The sequence below is a fragment of the Arachis ipaensis genome, chromosome B07 (assembly GCF_000816755.2).
Source record: "Arachis ipaensis cultivar K30076 chromosome B07, Araip1.1, whole genome shotgun sequence".
Lineage (NCBI taxonomy): Eukaryota > Viridiplantae > Streptophyta > Magnoliopsida > Fabales > Fabaceae > Arachis > Arachis ipaensis.
In genome coordinates, this window is record NC_029791.2 from 108,407,854 (window position 1) to 108,429,489 (window position 21,636).

Here is a 21,636-nt window from a genome sequence, read left to right on the forward strand (position 1 = left end):
AACAATACAAAAAAAATTATTAGAATTTAGGATTCTTAAAATATATTTATATATAAAAGAATATTTTAGTCAATTTTTATAATAGAAATATTGTAGTCATTTTTTATAAAAAATATTAATTTAGACCAGTTCATGATTTGATTCACTATTTTTTTATCAAATTAATTTGTCTAGCCTAATTTTGACAAAAATAACACGGTTTAATCAAGTTAAATTTTAATTACTAAAAAAAATCTTTAAAAAAAGACGTTTTATACGTCTTTATTTGAGTGACTCCTTCAGATATAATTATTCACACAGTTAATATAAAAAGTAATTTTTTTAACGTAATCATATATAATTAGATGTGTGTATAAAAATATTTTATGATAATAATTTATCAAAATTAAATTCATGTAATTATATGATAAAAAAAAAGCTAATGAATTATAACTCAAATGGCATAATTTTTTCATACTCATCTAGAGATCGCGAGTTTAAATCTCACTCTTAACTTAAAAAAAAAAGGAAAATACTATTTGTACACCAAAATCAGCCACCAATGTATTTATATATAAATACATGTGTGGTTTAATTTATTTTCGATGTGTATTTATATTCTAATAGCTAACTTTGATGACTGATTTTGATGTACACGTAGCATAACCAAAAAAAAATATCTACTTATTATTATAAATTCTAACTCGCTCAACGTGGCGTGTAATTTGTTGTACATATAAATTTCAAGAATCAAGACCTAAGTCCTCCTGTTGCCGTCAATTTCTGCAAGCTTAAATTATTCAACGGAATTTGTAGTTTCTCTTTTTTTATTAAAATAACTTTGTTCATATATATAGTTCTTTACTATTTTTAAGTCTTGAGCATAAAATTATTAATTTTAAAAATACTATAATTTAATATTTTGATTAAGCTCACAATTATTATTATTATTATTTTACACATTTAATAAATAAAAATAAATCAATAAACACATTAATACTTGTTAACTCATCTATTACAATAATAATGCTACTTGTAATCTTGTATGGAATTGTGTTAGTTACGTAGGAGTGCCCGGTATTGAGTTATGACTTATGAGCAATGACATCATGTGTGATTTATCCCCTGGTTTATATCGCGTAATTGACATTTGACAGATACATCCTCATAGACCAAAACCGGCAAATTTTTTTTTTTTTTAATAAGATGACAAATAAATTTTTAAAAATTTAAATTTTGAACGGATTAATCGTTGAAGAAAAAATACTAATAAAATTTTTTATGATGATAAATATGGATAAATTAGTTTAGATTAAGATCTTAATCATAAAGATTAATTTAGAAGTAATGCACCCACAATTATAATTGTACCGTCCCGATATTCTTGGCCAAATATTCTAATATCCTCCGTCAACAAACTACAAAATCGAGAATAAGTCTACCAATTCAAATCATGCCGATATCCTCGCATAACAGAAATTCAGAATCCCAATCCTAATAACAAACAAATCCGAGCATTACTTGAAGATCCACTTATTTAAACTGACGAATATAACTCGTCAAGGCAGGTGAAAAAAGGGAAAAAAGCGAGTAATCGGCAATTCATAAGAAATATCCAATCATCATCCCCACTCTTTACTTTTTCTCAGTTTTATTTCTTAACGTTTTGCTTTTAAGTCTCTTATCCCGATAACTAACTTGGGCGTCGGAGTCCTTTTTTGTAGGGTCCACGCCGAGGTCACCAGTTCACAAGAGCGAGCTTCCGAGTCCTCCCTCAGCTGTGTAGCCGACCATATCTCGGAAGCATACTCTGGACAGAACAATTGGCGCCCACTGTGGGGCCCGAATTTTCTCACTTTCAAGTTTAACCCCATACACCCTGTGCTCTCTTCTGCTTTTTCAGGAACTGAAGCATGACAGATCAGTCGGGTACCCACCAACACGCTGGTCCCGATCTCGTAGCAGCAAACGCAGCGCTGCTCGCAGAAAATCAGCGACTGGCTGAGTTACTAGCCACCTTGCAGAACAAAGGTGAAAGGAAAAACGTCAACATGGAAGTGAACACCGACCAACAAGATGAGCACCAGTCGGAGTCTAATGCCAAGACTGAGGAGAAAACCTCGAAGACAGGGAGACGTCAAGCTAATCCTTTCTCGGAAGAAATCATGAGCTTTAAGATGCCTTAAAATTTCACGCTTCCTATGACGCTGGTACCCTATAAAGGGATCGGAGACCCTAAGATTCATGTTACTAAATTCGAGTCCATGATGTTTTTCAATAGTGACTCCGATCCCATATTATGTCGTTCATTTCCTACTTTTCTAGATGGTGCTGCGCTTTTGTGGTTTTCCAATTTACCTGCAGGTTCGATAACAAGCTTCGATGATTTTTCCAAACTATTTATCAATCAGTTCGCGGCCTCCAAGATTTACGTACGGGACTCGGACTACCTCAGCACTATTAAACAAGGACCGCACGAGAGCCTAAAAGACTATATGACCCGCTTCATAACAGCAGCCATGGAAATTCCCAACCTCAACCCCGAAGTCTAACTGCACGCCATCAAAAGCGGTTTACGACCAAGAAAATTTCAAGAAGCCATAGCAGTGGCGAAGCCAAAGACGCTGGAGGAATTTCGAGAAAAGGCAACCGGACAGATTGAAATAGAAGAGTTACGTGAAACTCGGCGGAGTGAAAGGCAGCCAAACAGAAGGGATGAGGACAAACCGGTCGCCAAGGACACCAAGAAGCCTTTCAGGCTGACGCCAAAGTACGATTCGTACACGAGGTTCAACGCTAGAAGAGAAGACATTATCAAGAAGATACTACATAACAAACTAATAAAGCCACCGAATAGGGCCGGCTCATATCAAGATCAATGCTATGTGGACAAGTCCAAGCGCTGCGCCTTTCATCAGAAGTTTGGCCACACAACTGATGAATGTGTGGTCGCAAAAGACCTCTTGGAAAGATTGGCAAGATAGGGGCACCTGGACAAATACATCAGTAGCAAAACAAGGACGATTTCAGACGACTCTAACGACCGACGACAAGAGCGACCGCCTCACACCTCGGACAAAGCCAGAACCCAACCTCCACCAACCAGGGGGATCATCAATTGCATCTCTGGAGGGTTCGCCAGTGGTGGACAAACAAGCTCGGCACGAAAGCGCCGATACAGGGACATGTTAACACTCCAACAGACAGCCGATGTATTGACTGTCAAACCAAGAACACCTAACATATCTTTCAACCCATCAGATTGCCAAACAAACTCGGATAATCTGGATGACCCAGTGGTAATTTCTATCCAAGCAGGGGACCTCCTGGTAAAGAAAGCCCTTCTCGACCCTGGAAGAAGCGCGGACGTCCTTTTCTATTCAACCTTCAAAAAGATGAAACTCAGCGAACGAACCCTGTTACCATCCTCGAGAGAACTAATCGGGTTTTCAGGGGAGCGAGTGTCAATCCTCGGCAGCATCTGGCTTAAAACGACCTTAGGAGAGCATCCCATGAGTAGAACGAAGGACGTACAGTTCCTCGTCGTCGATTGCATTAGCCCATACAACATCATTCTGGGCAGACCTTTTCTAAATTCCTTTGGTGCCATTGTCTCCACGATCCATTTGTGTGTCAAATTTCAGGTACAAGAGGACCAGATAGCCACAATACATTCCGACCACATTGAAGCTTGGAAATGTTATAATGAGAGCTTGAAAATCAAAGCAGACATCCGACAAGGAACACGGCTGGCCCAAGGGACATACAATGTTGCCAACATCTCGGGTACTGCCGAACTCGATCCAAGAGGAGATCTCCAGGACAAACCAGCACCAATCGACGACCTTGAAAAGGTACAATTAGATGACAATGTTAACCACTATACTTATATCAGCTCTTCTCTCCTTTCAGGAACAAAACAGAAGATAACAACCTTACTACGGCAGAATGCCAACCTTTTTGCCTGGACACCGGCAGACATGCCCGGCATAGACCCAGGCCTCATATGCCACAAATTACAAATCGACCCAAGAGCACGGCCTGTTTCCCAAAAGAAGCGCAACATGGGAGACGAGAAGCGCACAGCATGTCTCGAGGAAACACAAAAACTCCTCCGAGCAGGATTTATAGAGGAACTCCGATTCACAACTTGGCTATCAAACATGGTTATGGTAAGAAAAGCCTCAGGTAAGTGGCGAATGTGTGTTGATTTCACTAACTTGAATAAATCATGCCCCAAAGATGCCTATCCACTCTCATGCATAGACAAACTGGTAGATAATGCATCAGGATATAATGTTTTAAGCTTTTTAGACGCATATTCTGGTTACAATCAGATACTAATGCATCCAAAAGATAAAGATAAGACAGCTTTCATAACTGAATTGGGAAATTACTGTTATACTGTTATGCCTTTTGGACTTAAGAATGCAGGGGCTACCTACCAACGCCTCATGGACAAGGTCTTCAATAAACAAATAGGGAGAAATTTGGAAGTATACGTCGACGACATGGTCGTCAAGACTCAACAAGAACACACCCATGATGTCGACCTACAAGAAGTGTTCGGTCAGTTAAGGAAACATAACATGCGACTTAACCCGGAGAAGTGTGCCTTCGGGGTTAAAGGAGGAAAGTTCCTGGGCTTCATGTTGACATCAAGAGGCATCGAGGCCAATCCCAAAAAATGTGAAGCAATCATTAACATGAGAAGTCCCCGGACAATAAAGGAAGTCCAAAGACTAAATGGAAGGCTAGCCGCACTCTCTCGATTTATACCAAGTGTATCAACACACTCTCAGCATTTTTTCAACATACTAAAAAGGCAAACAAAGTTCAACTAGAACACGAAGTGTGGAGTAGCTTTCCAGAGGTTGAAATCCATAATCTCATCACCGCCGATCTTACAGAAGCCGAACTTAGAAAAACCACTATTACTATACTTATCGGTATCCTCAAAGGCTATCAGTTCAGTACTCGTCACGGAGATGCAAGATAAACAGGAGCCAGTCTACTTCGTCAGTAAAACATTACAAAATGCCAAACTCATATATCCACCAATGGAGAAGCTAGCATATGCACTAATACTTACGGCAAGAAGATTAAGGCACTACTTCCAAAGCAGTAAGGTCATCGTTAAAACAAATCAGCCTCTGCGATAGATCCTCACTCGACCCGAGGTCTCAGGAAGACTCACCAAATGGTCAATAGAATTATCTGAATTTGACATAACATACGAGCCGAGGACGACAATAAGGGCGCAATTCTTAGCAGATTTTCTAGCCGAATTAACAGACCAAGTAGATGATGAACACACTTGGGAGCTCTATGTAGATGGAGCTTCAAACTCAGAAGGATCGGGAGCAGGTGTATATCTAACAGACAAATCCGACCTCCAAGTGGAACAGTCAATCAGGTTCTCATTCCAAACAAGCAACAATCAAGCCAAGTATGAAGCTCTACTCGCCGGACTTCGACTTGCACAGTCTTTAAACATAACACAACTACAGGTATACTGTGACTCGCAACTGGTGGTACAACAGGTAACCGGGAATTTTCAGGTAAAGGACCAATTGTTAGAAAAATATCATGCACTGGTAAGAGAACTCATACCTCAGTTTACTTCAATACAAATCACACATATAGCTCGGAAACAAAACACCCGAGCAGATGCTTTATCAAAACTAGCAACAACTAGGAAATGTATGCATGATTCTGTTATATCTCAGCTAACCCTCGCTGAACCGAGCTTTAGCAAAAGAATATTCTCTATATCACAGGAACAAGACTGGAGGGCAACATACAAACAATACCTACAAACTGGAACCATACCAACAACTATCACAGACCAAAGAGCATTCAAAAGGCGAGCAGCATCCTTCACACTGATAGGAACAGAACTATACAAACGAGGTTTCTCCCAACCACTACTAAGATGTCTAAACACGGATGAAGCTAAGATCGCCATAGACGAGGCCCATGAAGGAGTATGTGGTAACCACATTGGAGGAATAAGCCTGGCATCTAAGGTTGCCAGAGCAGGTTATTATTGGCCAACAATGAAGAGCGATTGTATCGAAAAGGTAAGGAGATGCGACAGCTGCCAAAAACACGCACCACTAATACATAACCCGGCCGAGAATCTACATACCTCGGAGGTAAGCTGGCCATTTTATAAATGGGGGCTTGATATTCTCGGCCCCTTCCCCAAAGCTCCCGGGCAGGTAAAGTATTTACTTGTAGCAATTGATTATTTTTCGAAATGGATAGAAACAATGCCTTTAGCAATAATAGGGGCTGAAAAGGTCCGAGCTTTTCTCTGGAAAAACATTATTTGTCGTTTTGGTATACCACATGCTATTATAACTGACAATGGTTGGCAGTTTACCGATCAAAACCTGGCAGAATTTTTGCAGGGTTTCAAAATTAAGCATCACTTTTCATCAGTAGAACACCCGCAAACAAACGGACTCGCCGAGGCAGCTAACAAAGTAATTCTCATCGCACTTAAGAAAAAGCTCGGCGAAGCCAAAGGAGAATGGGTGGAGTTAATCCCAAAAATACTGTGGAGTTACAATACAACAAAACAAACAACCACCAAGGAGACCCCTTACCGACTTGTCTATGGCGCCGATGCAATGATCCCAGTCGAGATTGCCCTAACATCAGGAAGAACAACACAAACATCAGCACCAAACAATGACAACATCAGACAAGCGGAATTGGATATAATAGAGGAAGACAGATACAAAGCTGAGATGAGGCACAAAGCAATGCAAAGCATAATAAAAAGAAAATACAACAAGATGGTCAAACCCAGGTCCTTCGCCGAAGAAGACCTCGTCTTAAGACGAACGGAAGAAGCACGGAAACCACAAACACATGGAAAACTCGCAGCAACATGGGAAGGCCCTTACCGAGTAATACAAATACTCGGCAAGGGAGCATATAAACTTCAAACAATATAAGGAAATGACATCCCTGGAATATGGAATGTATCATCTCTTAGATCTTACTTATCATAAGAAGATATGGCCACGGGGAGACACTCTTTTTCCTACTCACAAGGTTTTTTCCCAAAAACAGGATTTTTCTTGGAGAGGTTTTAATGAGGTCCCCCACCCCATATTAGTCATGTACTCAACAAAAACAATCAACTATACACATTTCTAATCAGAACATCTATTTATAATACCAACTATCCCAATATGTCAAATATTCAGTTAATGTGCACACATTCAAAATCAAAGTATCAAACACCCCATACGGGTACAAAACACCTAGGTCCAAATTAAACAAACATAAATTACAAAAGCAGTCCTCTAATCTGCTCCTTTCTCTACTGATTCACTTTCACCCTGATTTTCAGGCAGGGTACCTGACAAACCCCAATTTGACGGTTTGTTTTGTATTGATTTTTGGGGATTTTATCACCTTTTATCCACATTTATTCAATGAAATAGCATGGTTTTATAACTTCTCCCTTAATTGTGCTTAAGAGTGAAAACATGCTTTTTAGGACTCAAAATAGCTAAATTTAATTCACCTTGATTCTATTAGATGCCTTGATATGTTTGTTAAGTGATTTAAGGTTTAGGAGGCAAAGATTGGATCAAGGGAATGAGGAAAGAAAGCATGAAAAGTTGGAGAACTCATGAAGAAATGAAAGAACCGGAAAGCTGTCAAGCTGACCTCTTTGCACTTAAACGACCATAACTTGAGCTACAGAGGTCCAATTGATGCGGTTCCAGTTGGGTTGGAAAACTAACATCCGGGGCTTCGAAACGATATAAGATTTGCCATAGTTGCTACACGTATGGTGGCGCGCACGCGCAAAGTACGCGCGGAAAGAAAGCATGAAAAGTTGGAGAACTCATGAAGAAATGAAAGAACCGGAAAGCTGTCAAGCCGACCTCTTTGCACTTAAACGATCATAACTTGAGCTACAGAGGTCCAATTGATGCGGTTCCAGTTGGGTTGGAAAGCTAACATCCGGGGCTTCGAAACGATATAAGATTTGCCATAGTTGCTACACGTATGGTGGCGCGCACGCGCAAAGTACGCGCACGCGCCGTTGCTGCCACCTAGTTCACTTAAAGCAAAATGTGGCCAACGAATTCTAAAGCCTTGTGGGCCCAATCCAACTCATTTCTAATGCTATTTAACCCAAGGAGTGAAGAGGGAAACATGTGTTAGTTACCAATTAGTTTATTTTAGCTTTGTAATTAGTTTCTAGAGAGAGAAGCTCTCACTTCTCTCTAGAATTAGGATTAGGTTTAGTTCTTAGATCTAGATTTTAATTCATCTTCTTCTACTTCTATCTTCTCAATCCCTTGTTGTTACATTCATTCTTCTTCTATTCTTTTGTTGTAATTTCCTTTATGTTGTTCTTATGTTTTGTTATAGATCTACTTTTGCTCCTTCTATTTTCTTTCAATTCAATTAGAGGTAATTCATAATAATTGTGTTCCTTTTGATTGTTGTTGTTAATTCATTGCCATAATTGTTGTTAGATTCCTTTGGCTATGAGTGTGATTACAACTATGTTGTAGGTGATGGGAGCTACAATGAAGATGTGTATCAAGAATGGGACAATCAAAGGTGGGAAGAGCCATATGCTTATGATCAATCATCATGGCAACAACCCCCACCAATGCACTATGAGGAAGAGCCATTCTTTGATGCATATCAATCAAATGGCTATGGTGGATCTCCTTGTGATTTCCAAGAACCACCACTATGTGCCTATGAGTCATATCCTCAACATGACCCTCAACCACACTCACAAGCCTATTTTCAACAAACACCTCCATATGACCATGATCATTACCTACCATACCAACCTCCTTTTGAACCATATGAGCCATACATGGAACCACAATTCCAAGATTACTACTCCCAAGAACCACTTCAATACACACCACCACCTCACCAAGAAGAACCACCTTCCTATAATGAACCCTTTCTCCAAGACAATGAACCTTCTTATCCACTCCAACCTCTAATGGATGGAACCCTTGGTGTTCTTCTTCAAGGACATGAGGAGATGACAAGGGATGTGCAACAATTCATGACCGCCTTGGATGCGGTGGTAAACCGGTTAGCATCCCAACTTTTGGACACTCAAGGAACTCCCACGGCTCAAGAAGAGCATAGCATGAAGGAGAGATTGAAAACTCCGGTGGAAAAGGAGGAATGCCACTTTGTATTAGAACAATTGGAGGAGCCTATAATCATTAAAGAAAAGGAAGAAGTGGTTGAAGACTTAGGAGATGCGGAACTTCCATGGGAAGCTAAAATCAAAGAAAATCCCTCCAAGAAGAGTAAATTTGATGTTGAGGAGGAATGTGCACAACCTCCAAGGCATATTCTATATGAAGACTTGGAGAGAATGAAGCAAGAATTGAGTTCCCTTGGTGATGAAGATCATGCATCCAATCTTCTTGGTGAAGAATCCTTTGAATTTGAAGAATCCTCTCCCAATGAATTTAAAAGTGATGTGGAGGTAGATTTCTCTCAACCTCCCATTTATGACTTGAGTGATGGAGACGAGCTAGATGAAGTTGATGAACAAAGGATTGAGAATGAAGAAGTTTATGAAGAGGTGGAGATTGACAAGGAAGAACACAAGGGAGTGAAGCTCGCTAGCACATTGGAGATACCTCTTCCCAAGTCACCACCATCCATTCTCTCATTCAAGTGGGTAAATTCCTTATGCTCAAGCTTTATTATTCCCCTTGAATATGGTTTGCTTAAGACGGATGGTCAACTAAGACATATTTGTGGCTTTAAGAGTAAAAAGGAGATGGTTAGTGGTTTGAAATATCATTCTAGGTTCATTATGGTTGCATGCTCAAAGCTTAATTGTAAGAGTTGGTGTAGAACTAGATCGCTTGGGTCTAGAAGGATGTTTGGTCATTTCCTTGAGAATTCACTTTTCTCACCACCCACATGGATTAATGATAATCAACTTGGAGATGGGTGTGAAAACAAAATATGGGAAATAAATAAATAAAATACTAAAAAAAAAATTCTCTCTTTTTCTCCATTTTCTTTTATTGCATTTGCTTGTTTTCATTCATTGCATTTTCATTTTGTTTTTTTTACCTTGTTCTCATTTTATTTTCTAAGTTTTCCATTTTAATAATAGTGATTGAACTTTCCTACTCAATTGTTGAGACTTTCTTACATTATTTTGGTGCTTCTTAACTTGTTTGATATTGTTGGGTGATGAAACTTTTAAATCAATGCTTCATCTTGTATGACTTTTGTGTCTTTGTGCATTGATATGACCTCATATTGTCTTTCATGACCCACTTCTTCTCAGTTGAACTTGATGCTCAACACACTCTTCATACTTTAACTTTACTCTTGCATCGAGCTTAATGATATGCCTTAGCTTACATTGTTTTCTCACTCACATGCTTAGCTAACATGTAGTAGGAAATCATACTCTTATTCGGCATTAGCCCCGCCTATGTTCTAATTGCCTTGATATCTTTGTTATAGGCTTAATTTTCTTTACTTTTCTTTCCTTTTAGGTTGGCCACCAAGAAAGGAGAAAGGAAAAGCTTTTAAATGGGGCAACAAACAAGTCCTCCGCGCAACCTTGTGAAGAAGCTCATCAATTTAGCAACCCGTCCACCTTGCTCTTCTTTACATGCACCGAGGACGGTGCAATCTTCAAGTGTGGGGAGGTCGTCTGACCGATCTCCATGGGTAAAAATTTCCTTTTCAACACCAAATTTTTTTTTATCTTCTTTGATTAGATTAGCTATTGCATTGCATGATAGGTTGCATGTTAGTTAGAATTTGTACATATTTTTACCACTCCTTTGTTATTAGGACTACTTGGTTAGGGTGATGATTTTCTTTCCAAGAAACCGTTTTAGGGCAACCTACCAATTTGAAAACTTTTTGTTGAACTTGCTTGAAAGAATTTATTTTGGAACATGGTTTTGAGCTAAGAACACAAGCTTGTGAGATTTGAGCCTAATGATGTGGTTACATCTTATAACCACTTATTTTTCCTTCTTTTGTGCATTATTCTCTTCCTATGATTGTGATTTTTTATTTGTTTGATTCTTTATGTCCATTATTTTGTGTATTCATGCATTTATATGATTGAGGCCATCATTTCATCTAGCTCACTTACCCAAATAGCCTTACCTTTTATCTTCCTTTGTTAGCCAAATTTGAGCCTACGCTTAACCCACTTATTCTTATTTTAGCACATTACAAGCCTTAAAGCGAAAAACAATAATTGTCCCTTAATTTGGATCTTTGATTAGCTTAGGCTAGTGTGTGTGAGTATCATTCAAGTGTGGGAACCTTGGGACATTGGGTGAATAAAAGGTTATTTTGTATTGTTATTGAAAATATTGGGAATTGGGTACATACTCATGTATTGATTAAATGTATAGACCTTATGCATTGATGTTCTTGTGTATAGTTTGAAAGAAAAAAGAAAAAAAAATGAAAAGAAAAAGAAATAAAAGTGAAAAAGAAAAAAAAAAGAAAAGAAAAGAAAAAAATGTATATAGAAAAAGAAAGAAAAAAAAAAGAAGAGCAATAAAGGGGACAAAATGCCCCAAAATGAAGCTCAATAAGAATCAATGCATAAGTGTTGTGAAATGAAAATACTTGTGACAAACAAATTTTTGTATGAAAGGATTATTGTTGGTTTAGGAACTATACTTGCAACGAGAATTCATTTGTGAAATTCTAAACCATCAAAAATCCATTCGTTAGTACCATCATCCATAAGGCGACCACCACTTACAATCTTCGTAACATCAAGAAAACTCACGTCAGCATCTGGAGCAACGACACCAATCTGAGCTACAGCTCGGTCAAAGCCAAGCGTAAAGGCAGTCAAAACCTCCTCCTCAAGCTCAACAACCCTTGCCTTCAATCCCACCAATTCAGTGACATTTGCCTCCAAATCCCCCTTCAGCTTACCAACTTCAGTCTCAGACGCCTTCTTCACATTCTTTACCTCAGCCCTTAACTTATCAATCTTCAAATCCCTCTCCTGCAACGATTCCTTAAGCTTTTTCACAGCAGCCACATTATCTGCATCCAATATAGCATCCAATTCAGAGGTGCGACCAATCGATAGCAAACGAGCACCCATGACCTACAAAACAAAGGTCGTCAATTAGCACACAAAAAAAAGTAAACAAAAGAAATTAAACCATGAATAAAACAAACCTGCAGATAACGTGCGACCCCTATTTTTCCAGCATCATGAATCGTCTTCACATCAGCATCAACCTGGGCGAACTCATCAGCCACTGCCATGAATGGAAAAGAAGCCGACCATATAGAATTACTCGGCCCATTACGATAACCATGAAGGACAAGCTGACTCTGGTAGGCAGACTCAATCTCCTCCGCGGTAAAGACAGCATTATCCTCCTTCACTCCAATTAGGTCCACCACCTTCGTAGTCCCCCCACCTCTTTTCCTTTTAAGAGGAATCTCTTGACCAACAGAACCCCCACCCTCCTTTGCCACATTTGTTGAAGATCCCTCCTTTTCTTTCTTCTTAGCCTTAGAAACGAAAGCCTTCAAATTAGCAGTGGTTAAAGTCGAAGCCTTTTCACCTAGCAAAAACAACCAACAAAATCAATAACTTTCGAAAACATTAAGCACAACAACAAATCCACACAAAGTATACCTAGATATTCCTCTAAAGCCTCCCTATCACCCTCAAGCCTTAGCAATGTCGGGATAGATAAAAGCTCAGAAGATGACATAGCAGACATCAGAAAACCAATAATGTAATCCTCACTCTTGACCCTATCCTCGCACTCTAAAACTTGCCGAGGCTCAGCAGACCAGAAAACAGGGAACCTCTCCTCCATCAGGGCGTCAAGAAAAAAAGGGTAACACTCCTCACAAATCTAAACCTTCACAAAAAACTCCTTAAAATCCTTAAAAGAAGACTTGTAAAGGCTGAAGATAGCTCGCCCCGGATGACTACTCAAGTTTACCCAGCCACCCTTCCAAACACCTTTCGCTTGAAATAACGAAAAGAAAACTCCAAGGGAAGGATAACAACACAGATGCTCCATAAGACACTCAAAAGCACGAACAAAAGCCCACGAATTGGGGTGAAGTTGCGTCGGAGCACAGTTCAACAAAGACAAAACCCCACACTGAAAATCGGTAAAGGGAAAGCGAACACCCAACTCAGTCAACATACATGTGTACACATAGAAATAAGCCCAGTCGTCTCTCTTCTCGCAAACTCTATCACTCTTCTCGCACGGTAAGAACCTAACCCTCAAACTGTCCGTACCTCTGACCCACCTCGCACTATTCAACTGCCTCAACATATCAGAACTACTAAACACCGAAATCCGTGATTTTACGCCACTATCAACCCAACCATAAGGGTCATTTTCATCTACAACAACCCCATTCTTACCCATGCAAACCAAGAAGAAACAGCAGCAAAATGACAAAGAAAACTGAAAAGTTACCTTTTTTACTCATCATGACACTCATAAACAAAATCCAAACTTGCAGAAGCCTAACGGATGAGGGGACAGGGAGTTACTTCGACACATAACCCCACGAAGCCCACTCCACTTTCCATTAACTACACATGGCGTCACCCCACTTCTCGCCATAAAAAAAAACCATTCCATATAAAGCCCAATTTACAAAGCCCAAAAACAAATAAACTTGGCAAGAGGAACACGTTGAACTTGGGGGCTTCCTAAGGCAACGAATCCACGACAACTAAAAGCTCCAACATCAACAGGCCGAGGATATAGAAAAGCTCAACATGTTCCTCATGCCGAGCTTGGGGGCTGTGTACCATCCCGATATCCTCGGCCAAATATTCCAATATCCTCGGCCAACAAACTACAAAACCGAGAATAAGTCCACCAATTCAAATCATGCCAATATCCTCGCATAACAGAAATTCAGAATCCCAATCCTAATAACAAACAAACCCGAGCATTACTCGAAGATCCACTTATTTAAACTGACGAATATAACTCGTCAAGGCAGGTGAAAAAAGGGAAAAAAGCGAGTAATCGGCAATTCATAAGAAATATCCAATCATCATCCCCACTCTTTACTTTTTCTCAGTTTTATTTCTTAACGTTTTGCTTTTAAGTCTCTTATCCTGATAACTAACTTGGGCGTCGGAGTCCTTTTTTGCAGGGTCCACGCCGAGGTCACCAGTTCACAGGAGCGAGCTTCCGAGTCCTCCCTCAGCTGTGTAGCCGACCATATCTCGGAAGCATACTCTGGACAGAACAATAATTATAGAGAATTTTATTGGTATTTTTTTTAAGGGACTAATTTATGTGTAGTGTTAATTTTTAAAAACTTATTTATTATTTTTTTTATATTGATCAAACTTTGGTGTAACACTTAATTATTGAATTTTATAGTATTTTTTAAAATTTTAACGGTAGAACAATTCCCAAAGAGTGAATTATAATAGCAATTTTTTTTAATTTATCTGTAGCAATACGCTTGGAGGTATTCTATTTGTTAAATATTTGAAAAGACAATACACAGGAAACATATTTTTAATATTTAAAAGAGAAATACACAAAAAACACATTACACATTTTAACTAATATTAAATACACAATACATGAAAAATGTATTATATTTTTCTGATTAAATAAAATATAACTGAATAATATTTATTTTGTACATGCTTATCTTAACACAATGTTAAATTCAATTATTAACACTACAAGGTAGGCACAAAATACTGGCGGTTTTTTTTATGATTAGCGGCGATTAAACCACCGCAAAATCAAAGGCTGCGGCTCTCTGGACTGCCACGGTTATGGGTGCGGGAATTAGGTTTGGCGGCGGTTTTCAGCAACCGCTGGTAAAACTGCCGCTAAATCAATATTTCGTGGCAATCGTTCAGAAAACCGCTTCCAAACATGAGTAATACGATTTCCAGCATGTTCACCAGCGGTTCTAAAACCGCCGCTATTTACTTAGATGTTTTCAAGTTGACGCGTGTTTTGCGGCGGTTTTAAAACCGACACAATACATAACTAAGCTTTCGGACACAATTACCGGCGGTTGCATACCGCCGCGATCTTGGACAAATTTTGAGTAGCTTTGAGATACTTTTCGGCGGTTTTAAACTGCCGTTAAATTAAGAAAAATTAAAAAAAAAAGAAATTGGGTTTTTTTAAAAAAATCATATAATTTTTTTTAAAATATTATAGAATTCAAGAAAACAAATCTCTTGCAAAGAGTTGCATAATCTAATTCAAAAAAAATATTTGCTTCAATCCATGTTATATGCAAACTTAATATACTATTTTTCACTCTATCATTCTACGAAACTTATTCCTGCAGCAATTTCTGGTGGCAGCTCTTCATCCTGCTGTTGAAATAGATAAATCAGAGCACTCTCCATCACCTGCCTCTTTTTCTTCTCTGCTACTGCCTTATCCTCCATCACCTTCCTCTTCAACTTCTCGCCTTCCAGCTCTGCCTGCAGTTCAAGCATCTTCCTCTGGGTCTCCTCTACTTGGACTCCGTTGCCTGGCGCATGTGAATTCGAACCGAAGAGTTGAGTAGGAGTCGGACCGAAACGCACACCACATACTCTACCCGGTTTTTCTTTTCCGAAAACCTGAGCAATGGAATCATTTTGAGACAATACTCTAGAAGACTCATCATGTTGCTCAATCTCCTCAATTCTTTTCTACAGACACAAATTAGCAAATACAATCATTTTGTTGATAGGTCCATCTCATGTCAAGAACATGCTAAACAGGAGGATTAACTGTATCACTTTCATCACAGTAAAAACTCACTCAAATATGAGAGAAAAAAATTGGGTTCAAAAGTTATTTACATAAAACAACTAAAATAACAATTGTTCCATAGGATGCCAACCACTATAAAAAGAAATAAGGGATAAGTGAAACTGAATTATTTCAATTCTAACCCAACTGTTTCTAAATTACATTGAAGTTAAAACTATCTAGAAACATCTGAGGTAAATTTGCAACAATAATTAAAAGTAAGAAGAATTGGAAATTGTAAACTTCTTTTTGTCTATTTTGACATAGGGGCTGAAATTGTAAGTGAAAAATTGATGAATTAGGATTAATAGAAACTCATATTTGATTATTTTATTGTTGTTTCCAATCCAATTCCAAACTAATTCATGAAGTAAATCATCCAGCAAAGAAATAAAGAACAAATAAAATAGCGAAGTAAACTATTAACGTATTTGAGATCATAATTTTATCGATCATAATTTTTTTAAATTTAAAGAAATAAGTTAAATGAAATTAAAGCAAAAAAGGCTTAATCTAAGAAATCAAACAACCAGTAGTTGTTAATCACAGTCAATCTTCGGCAACGGCGCCAAAAACTTGGTGCAGAATTTACAATCCACAAACTAATCGGCAAGTGCACCGGGTCGTACCAAGTAGTACCTCAAGTGAATGAGGGTCGATCCCACGAGGATTGATGGATTAAGCAACAATGGTTAAGTGATTTACTTAGTTAGATAAATAGAAAAGAGTGTTCAGAGTTCAATTGCATTAAACATTAATACAGAGAATCAGAAAAATAAACAGTAAATTGAGGTGAAATGTATATGGAGAAAATAGTTAAGGTTTTAGAAATATCTATCTTCCGGATTGACTTTTCTTACCAACTATTTTAATCATGCAAGATTCAATTCATGGCAAACTATATGTGACTAAACCCTAATTTCTTAGACCTTTTTAGTCTCCTCTAACCTTCATCAACCGCCAATTCCTTGGTCACTTAATTCCAATTAGAGGGTGAAGTTCAATTCTAGTTTATGTGCCACAAAAACCCTAGTTACCCAAATATAAGAGGATTATATGTCACATATTCTGTTAAATCTAGATAATTAGAAATTTAGGAGAAATTATTTTCAAGCTGTTGTTCAAGTAAAAAGCTTTTCCAAGTTATACAAGAACTCAATTAGAAAAAGGGTCATACTTCCGTTCCATTCAAATTCATAAGATAAAGAACGAAAATAATTCTTGAAATATAAATCAGTACATGAATTAAAATAGAAAAATAATAGTATCAATCCATACAATAGACAGAGCTCCTAACCTTAACAGTGGAGGTTTAGTTGCTCATGGTTCATAGAGAAAACTAGGATTATGTAAAGTACGGAATGAGGTAGAAGAGAAGAGATTACAATAGCTCGAAGGGCTGATTCTTTCTCCTTTTATATCTAATCATAATTAATGTAAAATATATTTTATAAAACTAAATAATATTTTTTTCCTATTTATAATTAAAATAAAGTTTAATCCAAATTAATTAAGAAATCTCGTGCTGGCTCGTTGAGGCGTGGGGACCACTTTAAGTTGCTGAACCTGGTGCCAAACTTGGGCTGGGCCAAGTTTGGCACCACTCCACCCGTGTCTCACATCATGCAATTCTTCAACCTGGCGCCACCAAGGCAACACAAAAGGGGAGCTTTTTAGTGATCATGGCACCAAACTTGGAGAATCTCAAGTTTGGCGCCACCAAGGCAGCAAGCAAGGAAGGCGTTGTGATGATCATGGCGCCAAACTTGGGATTTTCCAAGTTTGGCGCCACCAAGACAGTAATTCTATATGAAAGGTGTAGACTATTATATATCGTTGGAAAGTTCTAGAAGTTGGCTTTCCAATGCCGCTAAAATCATGTCAATTGGACCTTTGTAGCTCAAGTTATTTCTGTTTGAGTTCAAGAAGGTCAGGGTTGACAACATCATCTACTTTCTTCCTCTTCTTCTACAGAAATTCCATCAAATCCATCTGAATGCTACCTGAAATAAACCAAATTGCACACAAATCAAAGTAGTATTCATAGTGGCTCAAAAATACTTAAATCTTGATTAAACTTAACAAATTTAAATGCAAATTCACTAGGAAAAGATAGGAAAGATGCTCACGCATCAAGTATTTTCAAGATTAGTGGCTATAAGTTCTTCCAATGGAGTACTTTTCTCAAGAGTATTACTCAATGCATCAGCAGAAGACATTCTGTCAACTCTAAAACAATAAATCTAAATCATAACAATTCACAAAAAATTACAGAAATAACAGAAATCAAATCTCAGAAATCAAATCACAGAAATCAACTACAGACAATCACATAAATCACAAAAATATGAATGATAATGAACAGAATAAAAAATATAAATTATAATTAATATAAATCACAGATTATAAAAAATGCTATAGTAATTAACAAATTCTTCAAAGTAAATTAAAATTACAAAGATAATATGATAGATGAACCGTAAAACTATAACTGAATGAATTTAAATGGGGAGCTTATAGAGACTTATTTACCAAAAGGAAGAGGAGCTAACGGCGAAGATCGGCGACGTCGCGAAGAGGTGGAGACACAAACAGGCTCTGACAGCGAAGTGGCTCTGATGCGAAGAGGCTCTGACGCAACGCTGCGGTCTCGGCTGGGTCAAGCGGCAACCGTTTTGTTCTCCTCGGCTGGCCAGGCGCGATGACGACATTCTCCACAGCGGTGGTGACTGGTAGTGGTAGGAGCTTGGCATTGGTGGCGAGGGGATAGGAGATGGCAGATAATGGCGATGACTGGTACTGGTGAGAGGAAATGGAGTTTTAAGTGAGGTCTCAGGAGAGATGAGAACGAGCGTGAATGTGTGACGACTAGGGCTACTGGGGGTTTCTCAAATTCTGAAGTAATATATATATATATATGGGGCGGAGGCCTCTATCCCCGCCCCGTATAATAAACGGATCCCCGTCTCCCATCCTCACGGGTACAAAATCCCCCCATATCTGCCCCTCAATGGATAAATACCCACTCCGTCGGAGATTTTTGTCATCCCTACTCTTCTATTAGGTTTGCCAACTCCTTGGGTATGTACTTGGGGGGTGATGCTGGGTAATTCTAGAACATCAAAAACAGAGTTTAACGATGTGCTAGATAAAATTTAAAGGAGACTTGCTTTATAAAAGGGCATATTCTTTAACAGAGCTGGCCAGATTTGCCTTGCAAAATTGGTAATTTCATCAATTTCTATTTACAAGATGCAAGTTAGTTATCTTTCTTCTTCCACTTGTAATGAAATTGATAAGATGGTGCACCAATTTGTGTGGAGCAGTACCTATAATTCTCGGGGCCTCCATCTAACCTCTTGGAAGACCCTCATTACTCCTAAGAGATTCGGTGGTCTAGCCTTCCGAGTTTCTCACCTTGCTAATTTAGCATTGTGGGACAAATTAGTTTGGCAGATTATTCATAATTAAGACAAGTTTTGGGTTCAAGTTTTGAAAAAAAAAAGTATCTCTTAAATAGAAATATTTTTTTATATTCAAGCTGGAAATCATTCTTATCCTATTTTGAAGGCTATTATCAAAGTTGCAACTAGTTTCAAGGATGGCTTTACGTGGTCGATTGTGCCCTTGTCTAATTCCTTTTGGTTTTATCTTTGGATGAGAACTAGTACAGTTGGGGAGAAGATGAAAGTTATTAAAATAACTGAATATAATTATAAGATAAATGATGACAATGCAGATCATGCTTGGCAACTAATCAATTTTATTCTTTCATGTTAGAGGAGATGAAACATGAGATTTTGAGCCATCAGTGCCTTTTAATATTGACAGTGAGCCTGGGTGGATATCTTTGGCTCTTGGAATGCGCTATTAATTGGAATGTTCAAGAAGACTAGAGATGGATTTGGAAGCTTAAAATCCTTGAAAAAATCTGATTGTTTTTATGGTTGGGCCTCCATCATGCTCTTTCAACCGCAGAGTTGCGATGTCATTGTCAGTTGGCGGCATCAGTTATCTGTCTAAGGGACTGCACGAAAGTAAGACAGATTTGCCAATTTCTAGGGTTCACGGCCGATACTCTTTTCTTCAACGGTCAAGACTTTAAAATTTGGATTCATTGAAGAATTTGGGACACAAACTTGAAAATATTTATAGCTGAATTGTGGTGCATTTGGGTTTATCACAATAAAGATCTCATCATTAATAAAAGGGTCCTCTATTTATTTGGTGGGCTATAAAACTCAAGCAATGGCAGAAACCTTGAGAGAGACTGAGTTATCAAACACCCATGACATCCTGTATGTTCTTCTCAGGTCATGGATATGTCCGGTACCTGGGTACCTGAAGCTGAAGTGCGATGGAAATGTCTTCAAGAGGAGAAGCTAGTTGGCTTTGGATGTGTACTCCGCGTTGAAACAGGAAATTGGATTCATGACAGCTCCGGTAAAGTCGATGGAGTGAGTGTCATGCGTGCTGGAATTTGGACGATTTTGTGTGAATTGTTGATGGCTTTGGAGATTGGAGCTAATCGTGTGATTTGTGAGATTGATTCAATGTATACCTTTTTCCTTGTTAATCACTATTGTTATCTAGAAGACCATGGGGAGAGGAATTTATTGCAAAGAATTTTTGAGCTCAAATATAGCCCAAATTAGGACCTGTGTTTTGTGTTTATCCAACGATGTGCGAATGCAGTGGTAGATTAGTTGGCCAAAGAGGAAGCCTGTGAGAACTATACAACAGGAGACTGGCTAGAGCTACACACACCCATACTTTATCTGCTATAGAATGACTTAGAATATATTCTTTGTGCATCCTATTGTTTCTTTTCTTTTTTGGTCCTCTTGTTGTGTGTGTGTTTTTTTTTTCTTTATATTTATACACACAAAAAAAACTCCATTTTGTATGGACGATAATGATCAAGTTGTTTACATTTTTTGGTACTCTATATAATATATAGAAGGGGTTAAGTATGAATTTGATTCCTAAGGTAGGGGTTGAAAATTTTTTTCGTCCTCAATTTTTTTGCATACAAAATTGTCCCTAAAATTCAACTTGATTTTAAAATTGTCATTCAGACAATTATACCCTTACCCCTATCACAATTTCGTCATCTCCTCTCTGCTTCTTCATCTTTTTCATCCTTCATCTTCTTCGTCCCTGTTCAGTGATTTTCATATTCCAGATTCAAACCAAACCAAAAATAGAGATTCACCCAATCAATAGAGCATGACATTGAAACAACATCAACATATCCAAATTTACACAACAGCAACATCAACATATCAAAATCACCAAGCAACACGCAACGAGAAAATTACACAGAAAATTTCACAACAAATTTCACATAGAAGAAGAAGAGGAAGGGGATTGGATTTCAATTTACTAGTTCAACCACAGCAGCTACAAGCAACGTCAACAGAAATTACAGATCAAGCCACAATTCAGCACGGTGAGTGGGGAGGACCAGCGGAACAGCGGCGGGCGGTGAGGGTCATGGAGCAGCGGCGAGGACGCGGGAAGAAGTGACGAGCGGCGAGGAGGGCAGCGAGTAGAGCGGTGAGCGGCGAGGACCAAAAGTGAACACAGAAAATTCACAACAAATTTCACATAGAAGAAGAAGAAGAAGAAGATTGGATTTCAATTTACTAGTTCAACCACAGCAGCTACAAGCAACGTCAACAGAAATTACAGATCAAGCCACAATTCAGCACGGTGAGTGGGGAGGACCAGCGGAACAGCGGCGGGCGGTGAGGGTCATGAGGGTCATGGGAGGACGCGGGAAGAAGTGACGAGCGGCGAGGAGGGCAGCGAGTAGAGCGGTGAGCGGCGAGGACCAAAAGTG

At 38.6% G+C, this 21,636-nt stretch overlaps 1 protein-coding gene across 1 annotated transcript; it reads left to right on the forward strand.

Annotated features, from left to right (window-relative positions):
- Positions 3,165–6,947, forward strand: LOC107607607. The gene is made up of 3 exons (XM_016309538.1): positions 3,165–4,763; positions 5,142–6,062; positions 6,363–6,947. The coding sequence occupies exons 1-3, from the start codon at positions 3,165–3,167 to the stop codon at positions 6,945–6,947; spliced, it is 3,105 nt and encodes a 1,034-aa protein (XP_016165024.1).

Excerpts from the sequence above, each read along its gene's own strand:
- LOC107607607 (XM_016309538.1), top strand. The coding sequence starts at position 3,165 with ATGTTAACACTCCAACAGACAGCCGATGTATTGACTGTCAAACCAAGA. Across the intron at positions 4,764-5,141 it reads TCTCTCGATTTATACCAAGT|ATCCTCACTCGACCCGAGGT; the intron begins GTATCAACACAC and ends CCTCTGCGATAG. Across the intron at positions 6,063-6,362 it reads AGAGCGATTGTATCGAAAAG|TTTACCGATCAAAACCTGGC; the intron begins GTAAGGAGATGC and ends AATGGTTGGCAG.